The sequence below is a fragment of the Oreochromis aureus genome, linkage group 9 (genome assembly GCF_013358895.1).
Source record: "Oreochromis aureus strain Israel breed Guangdong linkage group 9, ZZ_aureus, whole genome shotgun sequence".
In the NCBI taxonomy this organism is placed as follows: Eukaryota; Metazoa; Chordata; class Actinopteri; order Cichliformes; family Cichlidae; genus Oreochromis; species Oreochromis aureus.
In genome coordinates, this window is record NC_052950.1 from 22,811,961 (window position 1) to 22,824,855 (window position 12,895).

At 40.9% G+C, this 12,895-nt stretch overlaps 1 protein-coding gene across 10 annotated transcripts in view; it reads left to right on the top strand.

Moving 5' to 3' along the window:
- scrib (scribble planar cell polarity protein) overlaps nucleotides 1–12,895 on the top strand; it is a 78,621-nt gene that overhangs the window by 26,375 nt on the left and 39,351 nt on the right. For all 10 annotated transcript variants that reach the window (XM_039617318.1, XM_039617321.1, XM_039617317.1 and 7 more), the window contains exons 2-6: nucleotides 4,264–4,381; nucleotides 8,731–8,809; nucleotides 9,384–9,473; nucleotides 11,553–11,609; nucleotides 11,877–11,940. In XM_039617318.1, coding sequence (XP_039473252.1) covers nucleotides 4,264–4,381; nucleotides 8,731–8,809; nucleotides 9,384–9,473; nucleotides 11,553–11,609; nucleotides 11,877–11,940 — 408 coding nt within the window. The remainder of the gene's footprint in view (nucleotides 1–4,263; nucleotides 4,382–8,730; nucleotides 8,810–9,383; nucleotides 9,474–11,552; nucleotides 11,610–11,876; nucleotides 11,941–12,895) is intronic.

Consider the following 12,895-nt stretch of genomic DNA (forward strand, 5'->3'; position numbering starts at 1 on the left):
CCCAAAAAATAAAGGATCAAACTAATTAGCTCCACCGTCCTGGACAGTAGCTGGAGTGGCCCTCCAGATGAGGACAATGCAGGATGGTGGACTGCAGTTTGGGACGAGACACTGAAGCAGCTGAATGATAAAGAAGACCACCAGGGCACTGACTTGCTGGGACTGAACTTTTAAAAACTTTTAAAATAAGTGAAATTGTTCTGGAAAAATTTAAATATGCTAAAATTAGCTGCCAAATAATCCTGGGTGACTCGCCCATGTAGAGTCCGTGCGAACAACACCGGTGTTGAAGACTATAATACTCTGCAAACATTCATGTGCTCTGAGTTAAAGACCTACAAAGCAGGATCTCCTTTGGTATGACTAAAGGATGACTGTGATGAACAAGCATGCGTGCAAACACATCCAAACACATCCTGAGGCACATAGCCCTCGTCTGAGTGCAATGCAACCTAAACAGGACGAAGCATCTTGGGAGTTTCCATGCAATGAAGGGCAGCATGCCTTTAGCTTAGTGTTTGTTTTTGTTAGATACATTGCTCTCTATAGCAGGCAGGGTGACCAGGTTTGATTTTACTCTATACGAATGAGGAATTTCCTGAATAAGTACACGGCACACAAAACATTTTACCCAAGTTAAACAGACCCAGTCCTCCCACTAGTGAAATCTTACCAGAATCCAACTGCATCTGTGCAGCTGTGTCAGTTCTCATAACTGACTTGCATGCAGTCGGGTCACTTTTTATCTATATAGCATATTTAAAAACAGGGGCTGACCAAACGTGCTTTCCTGTCGAGACAAGTCAGTGCAAAAATATAAATGCAAAGCATAAAACCCACAAAAGGGGAAAAAAAAAAAACCCCAAAACAAACCATGACAGAGAGGAAACTCGCCTTCAGGTTTTAGGCGAGAGGTTTTTTTTTTTTGTTTGGTTGTTTTTATTTATTTATTTATTTTTTTTTAAGGCTGATCAAAAGTCAGTTAAACCTAAACGCATCCATGTGTTTGTTTCATAACTAATGAAGTCCAGCATGTGTAGTTTACCTTCTGTTCCTGTTTCAGTTACCTTCTATTTTGTGTTTGTGACATCGTGCCTCCAATAAAAACTGACCTGACTGCTGAACGAGACGTCCCGATCAAACCAATATTTAACCTTCTGCGTTTCTTAGGCTTGGCTGCTGTTTCTGGTTTTAATGTTTTTCTGTAGGCACAAGTGAAACTTGAAAGCGGGCTGTATTGACTGATATGCTGCATATTACTATAAGTGTTCTGACACCCCGCACTGCCACACTGCCCTCTGCTGACGCCTGTGGTCTGCCCCCCTTCACTCCCTGCATCTATGCAGTAAAACATCCTCCTTTTCACAGCTTCACTCTCTTCCTTGTACAAACAGCTCTTGTCAGAGCCTCATTAAAACACTCTGGTTGCAAAGTCGTAAAAGAAAAGCATCACACTGGTCTCGTTGTCACCAGTGTGTCATCTCGCTCTAGAAATAGTTACCGTCACGTACATATTTGCAGTCCTGCGAATCCCACTGAAGTAACTGAACAGACTGCCACGCTGTGCTGAAGAGACGGTGTGGGTACACAACTTGTAATTCCTGATGACCCATTGACCCGTATGACACTGCTTGTTTTCCAGTGTTTGATTTGAAAATAGATCAGTCATGGTGGAAGCGTCAAAGACATCAGACCCAGGTCTCATTGAAGGAGCTGACATTTATTAGCTGTTCTGAAATTAGATGCATTCAAGAGCAGATTTTTTGTTGTTCTTGTTATTGTTTTTGTTTACAACATTTTATTTATAAGTTATTCATCTGGATCTGGTTGCAGTGACAGATGGGGTAATATAGCACGGAGGGTATGGACTGTGTATGTAGACTACATTCATTGGGAACTCTGGTAACTTGTGAGGTAAATGCACGAGACCTGTTGATGCGTGTGTTCCAATTATTCCAAATAAACACTGAGAGCAATGCAAATTCCAGGATTTTACTGTGAGTAATGGATAAACAGGAGGGCGTTGGAGTGTTGGCACTTACGCTCTCCTTATTGATTAAACTCTGGGTAACAAGTGTGGAGAAGAAAGCTTCCAGTAACCATTAGTTGTAGTGTCGTCTCCCTCCCGGAGCTTAAAAACTCCGGATAAGTATGGATGTAAAAGATGGTTTACAAGTTCAAGTGTGGGGGTTCTAACACCACCTTGAGGGGGTTTTCATCATTAAGTTTCACCTGTTCTGCCCAGTAAGGTTTCCTCCTCCCCTCCCAGAGGCTGGTTCCCACCTGGCTCCTGCACATGGTTACCTGGTCACATGATCACCTTTCAGCTCCTCTTTCTTGTTTCTGCCATCTGATCCCTCTCACCTGCTCCTCAATGAGCCAACGCCCACTCTCTGTTTATTTTCTCTGTTTATATTCTCCTCCCATTTCACTCGCCATCAGGTGGGGAACTTCCAATCAGAATTTTGGAAAGTACCGACGAGCCCGTCATTGCGCTGCCAACAAAAGACAAGCCAAATTTTTGGGGTATAAATGCCTGTTAACCCCTGCCAAACGAAACGCATTGCTAGTTATCAGGAAGTGTCTGTCATTGAGGAAATCAGTGGAGCTGAACACAAGCTTAAACACAGAGCTTTCTCTCGGGATGTTTGTTTTTACACTTATGTCAGACAAAATCCTCATAATACACATAAAAGAAGATTTGGCGCTATCTGATTTATTTCATGTTTATGCAATGGTTCGGAAGCCGTAGCGTAAGCAGGTTTTTAAAAATCTTTAATCCCCAGTGGAGAAGGAAGAGCTTAGAAATTGTTTGGATTTTTCAGTCTAGTAAATGAATGATTGGTGACTGAAACACAAAGGTTGTTTTCAGCAGAAGATGCTGCTGATGGCTTGAGGTTTAATTTGAATTAAGGTCGAGTCTCCGAGCTTGCGGACGTGAGTGCACTCTATGTTCAGAAAAACATCCCCGAAGAATGAGTTTATACAAATTCCTTCTCCAAGATGCTTTAGTCGGCAAGTTCCTGAAGGCTGTTCCTCCCTTGCAGTGTCCGAGCAGTTGATGGGACTGTTGACAGGGTGGACAGTGGATCCTCTGTGGGCCACACAATCCGGGTCTGATTGAGGGGTTAATAACTGCATAGTTCTGTCCTGTTACTCTTGCTGCTCCTCGCCAGCTTGTCTTGTCTGTCCATCTGAGCAGCAGATGACACGCACACAGTGCGGCTGGCGGAGGAATGTTTCTGAACGCTCGCCTCTCCAACAACCGGGCTCTTGTGAAAGCACTTGGCACGGCAACAGCCGCAGCACTCTTCCCAGCTCTGCGAACGAAAGCCACTTTGTTTGGCTGCCGTTGCCATGGTGTGGAGGAATATTTTTTTTTTGAGAATATATGGATGGATTTTAATCCCCACCCCCTTTAAAAAAACAAAACAAAACAGTTGTTTAGATGCTGCCCTCTTTTGCACATACAGGATGTTTCATGTTGAATTTATGGTTGGGCAGAGAGGAATGTCAACAACACTTAAGAAACACTGGAATGGTTTGTAGGTATTTTCACCAAAACAATGAACTGATTTATCTATTAGGGGTTTGTTGGAGTCATTTACTTATCTTGTGTGTCAATTTTTGTGCCACAAAAACACTAATCTGCTTATCTTTTGTTTTGTATCACCACACAGGGTTTTCCTTTCTCATAATGTGCCTTTGTGCTGGTATAGTTAAATTAAAGAGTCTGTGTTACCTTACTTAACAGAAGTTTCTGCATTTTCCTGTAATTTGATAATCAAAAACGCAACTCCATTTTAAAAACAAAAACTGGTTGGAAAATATTTTTATTACCATCCTTCAGGGAGGGTTAAGACTTCCTTGAAGAGAGGCAGTATTATTTTTGGGATTGCTGCCAGACCTTTGACCTTGTTTCAGGTTTGCTGTTGATGTAATCAGTAGATTAATCAATAAGGAAAGGAATCGTTAATTGAGCCCTGTAATCATAACTAAATTGTGGATGTGCCTGAGGCTGTATGTGGACCATCATCAGCTCTTAATTTTATATGAGATCGCATTGCTCTTACTACTCCTGGTCTAAAAAGGAACATTAATAAAGCTGAAACAACTAGTACATCAGTTAATCCAGGGACTGAAATCGTTAGGAGATTTTTTTGATCATTAATTCTCAAATGCTATCATCCTGCTACTTGTGCATTAAGCTGAGCCTGATTGAAAGAGTTATTCTGACTAATGTTGTTTAATGTGTGTTTACAGCCTTTCTTCAGACTACTGAACCTCCGGAAACTCGGCCTGAGCGACAATGAGATCCAGAGACTCCCGCCTGAGGTGGCTAACTTCATGCAACTGGTGGAACTGGACATCTCCAGGAACGGTACAAGCTCACTGTGAACCATCTGTCATAACTCTCATAAAACCACCCTTTGACACATATTTTTTTTTTTGAAGTATATCCTCATATGGGGATAGTGGCTTTAGTTTACAGCTTAAAACAATAAAGTCACCACTGCTTAGCAAAGTATAGAAAACATTATGAAGTAAAAGGACTCAGGAGGGCATAACCAGTGGCTTGATGGCCCAGGACCAGTAAGAACTGCATATTGGGCAAGTTCATTGGCCAACTGTATAATGAGGTTTCCTCCAATGACAGTTGTGTTCACCCTTGAAGCCCCTCGCTAACCAAAAAAATTATGTTTTTGTGCTGCCAGCCACTTATTTTCACATTAAATGAAGTGACTTTGACTTAAAAGGTTCAAATCTGTTGGTTTTAAACAAAGAAAAACTCATCTTCATATCAATGGGACTGACAGTTTTTACCCTTCACTGAATGTAGCTTCCAGATTATGACACAATGTGCGCTCTTTATACATGCAGAAAGTACTGATGCAGGGGTCACATTAGCTTCAGTTAAGTTAAGCTTTATGGTATTAAATTGGGGTCAGTGTATGAGGTTAGTGAAATAAAGCAGTTAGTCTTATTGGGGTTGCAAAGGCAACATGGCCAGACAGCACAAGCGCTTTATTCGCATCGATGACTAAAAATCGATGCATGTTGATGGTAAATCGTACCACAAGTATGTGTAGAAATAAAAAGAATACAAAGTTAAAGCCCAGAAGCATCTATTTTTCATATCAGCGGTCCAGCCTCGTGCTTAAGCCTCCTTTCTCTGACACACACAGTGAGCTGTGAAGAGGCGCCTCTGTGCCTGAGATGGCGAACCCAGGTGAAGTCAAAGAAAACACTTTTCTAGACTTCACAACAGCAGCCCTTGTTACTCTAATCATAATAAAACCAGCTTCTCCCATACACCACTACCCTGTTTAACAACATGATGAAGATTTAAGAAATAAAACCTGCCTGTATGCAGATTAATTGCTGGATTAGTTTTCCACGATCTTTACATTTGCATTTTACATCTTTAAGTTTGCTTCAGGCTGACAGCAGTCTTTCGTTGTCACTGCAAAACCTGCAGCATGCAGTGGAAACAAATTTTTGCACCCCAGTGTAAAGAGAGCATGGCCAAATCAGTTAAATATTAGCTAGCCCTCTGTGCCAGATTCAGATAGCCATCTATAAATGTACGCCTAAATGACGAGGAAACAACAGAATTTCTCACTAAACCATCCAAATCAAACTGCTGATTCTGCCCTCAGTCAGAAAGGCAAGGTGAAACCCACATCTGAGTTTGCCCAGCGATATTATTTTCTGCTGTAATGCGCACAAATACCTTGCCCTTTCCACGTCCTTGAATACTTCACATATACAAGCACCGTGGTAGTGGCAGAAAGGTCTCTGTGTTAGATAGGAGACATCTGCCCTGCTACACACTGCATCAAGTGCTGGGGGGAGGCAGTGTGCAGTGGCCTGTGAGGGCCTTTCCCATCTGTCTGCCTGTCTGCTTCCCCACTCCTGCTGCAGGACAGTGCTGAGCCAGATAAATGTGATTGGCTGCTTGGCTCTGTAGGGATTTCTGAGTGTGCACCTGCAGCATCCAGTAGTGAAAATACACTTCTCAATGATGCCACTAGGTCATATTTCCTTCCCTGCCTTTTTATATGTGCACTAGACTAAGCAGCCAAGAGTAAAGTAAACATTTAAGCTATTTGACACTGTACAAACTATTTTGCTACCTCTTAATATCAAGGTAAGGTGGCGTCGTTGACCTGCCTTCTGGAAGGCACCAATTTCAGCAGGGCTGTGACGTACTCTCAGGGTGGCAACTACAGTGTCCAGGAGATGAGACTTTCTGCTGGTCCCATGTAAAATTTTAATCATTTGCCCCAAAATTAATATGATTATATACTTCCAACTTAGTTCATCATATTACAGCATAATTATTAGTAGACTTATATTTTAGCTTATGACAACAAATCTGCAAAAGGTTTAGTAACTGAAACCTTAAAATAACTGTTGATGGAGTCTTGCTGCAGGTATCGAGAGAGGTGGTTAGCTGTGTAAGACCTCGGGTGGATGGGAGCAGGTGAACGGCTCGCTTTCATTCACGTTTAAACTGTGAACAGTCGGTTTGATGACTCATACCTGAGCATTTATTTCAGCTAGTTTACTACACGCTGACTCCGAAGGTGGACATGCTCTGTGTTGGTACGAAACATGACATGCTTTTTGGCATCCGTTGAACATAGTATTTACACAAAGAACCATTGTTTTAATCATAAAATACTATTATTAATTTATTTATTTTTTTACTTTGCGCAATACCTTAGATGCTAAGTCCAGTTTATATACGGCAATAGAAGTGTGCACACCATCTGGCTGCAACTTTATTTTATATAATTTTCTCTATCTTTAATTCCTTCTTTATCTTTGGTCATGCATTTTACTAGAGAGACGGGCTGCAATCAAGTGCCACCCACCCACACCCCAGGGGAAAAAGTTTGTGGCTTTCCACTGACTGTATTGTACTAAATATAGGCTACTAAAATAATCCTCTGACTTAATGTTTTTAGTCAGCTTTAGGTGTTTTGTTAGTGTTTCAGCCCATTGTTGCATGTTGATTGTTTTCCCTTGTTGGGGGTGTGGTTTTCATAGTATTACACAATACTCTCTGTCTTTATAATCAGGAAATATAATGCAGTTAGATTCAGATATAAGTATCAAATGTAACTGATGTAATTCAAATTATTGAACTAAATTTTTTGCAGCTGTGTGTGATGGACTTTAAATGTTGCTCTGAAGATGGGGAACAGGTTTGTGGCCATGCACAGTCAGCTGCCTTCTTCAGAGCTGGTGTGTTTAGACAGATAAAATGACAATAAGAAAGAGTCAGTCTGCGATTAAATGGGATCAACTTGGCAGTTACATGTAAATTGTTAAATACGGCGAGTAAGTGCAATGAACTGGTGAAAATTGCAAATCTGTTGCTCTCTGCACACACAAAAACACATAGTTACTTCTTACATTTAAAGTCTTGCCAGAATCTCATAGGTTTGAAACAAATTCAAAAAAGGCACTCGGCAGTCTTGTTTTTATATAGGAATATAATAAAAATACACCAGTTTCAATCAGCTGACCAAAGTCTCAATCACAAAGAGACGTCCCAGACAAGTTGCACTGATTGGCGCAGACTGGCTTGGATTGATTACACCATGCTGCCGACCTGTTTGCGTTTATTAATTAGACAAAAATCATTTGCAAACCCTCAGCAATCTATGAGTGATTGCAGTTAGTCTGAATAGGATCGCGATTACCTGTGTATCAAAAGTGTTCGCCCAGATTCTGCTCGTGGGTGTCGCACACTCAACCTGTGGGCAACCAGTTGGTCACCACAACTACTTGTACACAATCTCAAACATTAAATGCAGTCTTTGGACAACCATAGATTTTTACCCTAGCCACAAAGAAGTCTTTTAGTGTGACTGAGGCATAACTGATATGATATTGTGTGCTCACCTTAGTTTTAATCTATGTTCATTTGGTTATTTTTGCCACCATAAGAAGTGTTTTTATTTTTATTGAGACTGAGATCTCTGTGTAAACATAAGTCACTTGCTTTGAAAAGGTGTTTCCCTTGACAAGTGCTTATTATATCAAAATCATAAAAAGTTTAATAAAAGAATAAAGGCTAAATATTAAGCAATAAAACATGACTGAAAACTGAAACTGAAACAAGCAAATCTAGTTTTGAAACCTAATGAAACTAAAATTAATTGAAAAAAGAAAGTGAAAACAAAATGCAAATGGCAAATATAAAAATAAAAATTACACCACACTATTAGAACTGTCACCGATATCAGCCCTGTTGACTGAGCTGTTAAGTTAAATTAATTTTGCACTAAATTTTCAAAGCTCATGCGATGAAGAGCTGAAAGACTTTGAAAAAGGATAGATATTATTTCATAATAAATAATTATTTGGTTCTCTGACTCTAAATGGTCATTAATAAGAACAAAAATCACGTGAATTAGCTGAAACACACACATGTACATTTGTCTTTAATCACCACTATTGGCCCAGATCTTCACAATCAGTGCATCCCTGAGAAAATCAAGATATACTACTACACTTTGACCTCTGCAAAAAAAACGTTGTGTCTCATTTTTCTCTCATTTTCTTTTCTCTGACTTCTCTGACTCTTTGGCATCTGGTTGTGGTTATGAAGAACTTTTTAAAATCATTCGCTCTATAGCATCAGCTCGTTTCACGATCCACATCTGTGCATCCACAACGCTGACTCCTCCTCCTCCTCCTCTTTTTCTCCTGCAGATATTTCTGAGATCCCAGAGAGCATTAAGTTTTGCAAGGCCTTGGAGATTGCAGACTTCAGTGGAAACCCCCTCTCCAGGTAAGTGCATTTCAACAGCCCATCATTTTTTATGATCAGTGTGGGAAAATATAAGAATGGGGTATTCCCAGATACAGTAACGAGAGCAGAGTTGTGGGGGCAACACTGCTTTGACAGACAAAACGAAGCGTGAGTGTCATTTGTTTGCTCTAATTACTTTGCTAAGTGTGCAGTGAACTGAACTTTTAAATATTGTAATGGTTCGTGTGTGTGCATGTAAACAGTATATTGAGTTTGTGGAGTGTGACGCTCGTTTCACTGCTAAGTAAGGATTAGGAACAGTAAATGAACACATGTCTGGAGCTGATCATTGTTTTGCGTGCTTACTACCGTTTGACTTAACCAGGATACCAGTTAATTCCCATTATAGCCCCGTTCACTTTCATCATCTTCTTACCCCCTGTCATCAATATCTCTCCATTCCTACTATGGAAAAGCAATTGAACAGCTGGCAGAAACTTTGATCCTGATTTCTTTAACAGATGTGGAGGGCTAGTAGTCAGTGTGAGTTGGCTGTTGCCATTAAAACAAAAACCTAACAGACACACCATTTTCCTCTCTCTCTCCGCCTCAGATTGCCGGATGGTTTCACTCAACTCCGAGCGCTCGCTCACCTGGCCCTCAATGATGTGTCATTACAGACGTTGCCCAACGACATTGGAAAGTATGTACACGCTCATTATGGCTCATAGTAGACAATCTGATAAGTTGAAAGGGTTGTTTTTGTTTAGTTTTTTTCAGACTGTTTTTCCTCTTGCTTAGATTAAGAAAAAAATAAAAGCAACGCTGACGCAAGTGGGAGCATTGGCTATCTTTTATCTTATTGTAAATGAAAAATCTTGCTCCTGGTCTGGGACGTTGTGAAAGGCCCCTTTGTCCTCTTTCCAGCACTGTGCCGATGCCGGTGCCTAATCTAGAGCCAGGTTCATTCCTTTTTTACTGAAAAACAACCAGTGCCAACAAGCTGGTAGTTGGCAAAGCACAAAAAAACTCATGAATGGAAAGTTGGAACCACAGATCAGGGTATTTCCTGGCTTAAAATTGGCTTTCGGGAATGAGGGGTGGCTGTGAATGTATGCATGGTTGGTTGCGCCAATAGTTGACAGTAAGTGTTGTGTTACTGTACTTTATGTAAGTGTGCACTTTTCTGCCATTGCTGGCTATCAGATAAAGAAAAATTTATTTTATGCAAAAGGAAAGGAAACCGAACTTACAAGATCACAATAGTTATCTTATTATTACAAGCCTGGAGAGCTTCCCTTTGGGGAAGGCTAAACTAAATTGAAACCAAAACCAAATATTCTTGTGTTCAGGATGAACCGGGGCCATGTCAGTGGCAACAGGAAGGGTTCCCCAAGAAATCACTGAAGCCTGAAGGATCTGTCCACAATTACTTTCTTTCAATATTACCCCAAATTTTGCTGCATCACATTTAGTTCTCAGACCTGCTGCAATGTGGGACCAGTTCTCAGACGTCAGCGAGGCTGAACTGGCTTCGCACAGGCACTGCTGCATGGAAAGGGGCCAGACATGTACACTTTACTGACACGCTTTAATTTGACGTTAAATACAGAGCATTCTTACTATGATCCATTTAGGCCCTAAGGCAACCAAACAGTTTTACTGACTAAAGTGACAGAGAGGTTAATTTAATATACATGAATGTTTTTACTTCTTTTTTTTTTTTAATGGTTCTTTTTTGTGCACATGTTGTTTCCTTTATCTGTCACAGATGTTCTAAACAGTTCTAGCGTAATTAATTATGGCTTTCAATCATTTTTATATATATGGTGTTAAACTGACTCATATGTCTGTTGAGCTGATTTCATTTTTCACTCTGAGCATAAACTATCCACCCTCGAGGCTTCTACAATTATAAATCTTGTTAAAGCAACGCTAGTCATGGTTCACTGCAAAACTTTACAATGTAGTGATTAGAAGTGGGACAAATGGGTAATGGGATGAAGAACAAAACACTGTAAAAAATTGTAGGAAAAGTAGACTTGGACATTTTTATCATTAAGATATTGCAACTACATGTATAAATAAACTGCTGGGATTAAAAGTGACCCCACTTGGTCACATCAAGTTTAAAACCTGTCTGATTACAGGGCTGCCTATATTCTACCATAAAGCCAGCTTAACGATCCATTTCTAAACAAAAGAAGAAGAAAATAAATCCTGATGTTTCAGCAAAGTAATGAGTCTTTATATCTTTTATATTTGGTCTTGTTTGTTTTTTGGGGGTTTTTTTTTTTAAAGATTTGAGGCGCCTCACACATCGCTGCTGATATCTGTCTTTGGCAAATTTCCTTATTTTGTGCCAAAAGCAGAGGGTGCAGCAGTCACTGTGCACACTTTAGTGAAAATTCACAGGTCTAAGGTTGAGAACTTAAGTGCTTAAAGGTCGCAAAAAGGGGCAACTGTAGCCCGTGGCCACTGAGATTTAGACATGTGCACGAATAAAGTGAGCGTGCAGGTTCTCGAGGAGTACCGATGTGCTCTGAGGAGGCTGGTCTCCAGGCTGCAGGCCACTGCTGTTCTCAGACAGATGGAAGAGTCCCTCACCACGCCTGGGAGCCCAGACGAACAGACCCACCATCTGACTAACCAGCCTGCCTCTCCTCTCCCTTCTCTTCCTCCCCCATCCTTTATTCTCCTCACCTGCCAACTCCTGCCCCTCATTTATTTTCTTTCTCTTCATTTATGTGCCTCGTTTTCTCTGCCATTCCTGCTTTTGTAGTTTGGCCAACCTGGTGACGTTGGAGCTCAGGGAGAACCTGTTGAAGTCTCTGCCCACGTAAGTTTTTCATCTCTGCTCATACCACACATACATATTTCACTCTCCACATTTTTCATTGCAGTGTTTTGTCACTGCTACTTTTACCTGTCAATTACTGTAGAAGTTTCGGGAAAGACACACACCACGAGTTACTTGTAACAGCAGGTTTACGAACGTACATCACTACATGTGAATGAATGGTATGCTGTTACCCGTTTGAGTTGGAGCTCTTTGTTCTTTGAGTGTGCATATTTGTGTGACGTAACCGGTTGTGCTTTGATACAGGTCGCTCTCTTTCCTGGTGAAACTGGAACAGCTGGACCTGGGCAGCAACGAACTGGAAGTTTTGGTAAGTCAGCGTCTCATCTCCTTAAATCATCATCATCGTGCTCAGACAACACCCTTGATTGTGTCTTAAAATAATATTTTTCATTTTCGCACAACCAGTAGAACAGACATACACACACGCACAAACTCTCAAATTGACACGTATCACAAATATCCCTCTCACAGTCCCACCACAGTAATTATGATCCAGACCACATGTTTACTTCACCAAACACAGCCCAGCCAGTCTGAAAGAAGTGAAGCCCTGCCTGCACTGTACCCCAGAGTGAGTGCCGGTTTTAGCCCGGGAACACCCACCTGTCTCTGTAGGACAGAGCAAACAATGTCTCATGTCCTGACGAGGGCGGAGGCTGAACAAACAGTTGACATCATGATGAAACCTTGCCTGCATGCCTGTCATAGACAGCTCAGCCATCTTACATGCTCCTTAATTCTTTCATATTTTAAATTTGAGCTTATTTCAAGATCCTTCAGTTGACTCTTTTTTCCTAAAGTCAGAATCTGATTTACCAACAGTAGATAAAAAAAAAAAAAATAGGACAATTTTGCGAAAACGGTGTCAAACTAGAATTCTCTGAAAGTCCTGAAATTTCTGTTTCAGTACACTAATACACCATGGGAAAGATCATATGCATATTTAAAGGAGAGCTATTGTGCTGATTCTTGTACTCACCTGTCATAGCCTTGAGTGGTTCAATCCATATTTATCTTATGTTGGGTTTTTGTGCAGCCCCTCAATTCATTGTGTGTGTGAATTGAGTTGACTTGGCTCCCTTACCCCTCCCTTTAAGCAGCTTTCTCCTCATTGGCTGCCCCTTGCAAAGAGAAGGTTTGAAAAGCTGGTGGGTGGGGCTTCTGTGCTCACAGCACATGTCTGAGTTGGCCATATCTATGAGATCTGAGGTTTACTTGTACATTTACTGACCTCATTATTACCATTGTAAATGTATATACTT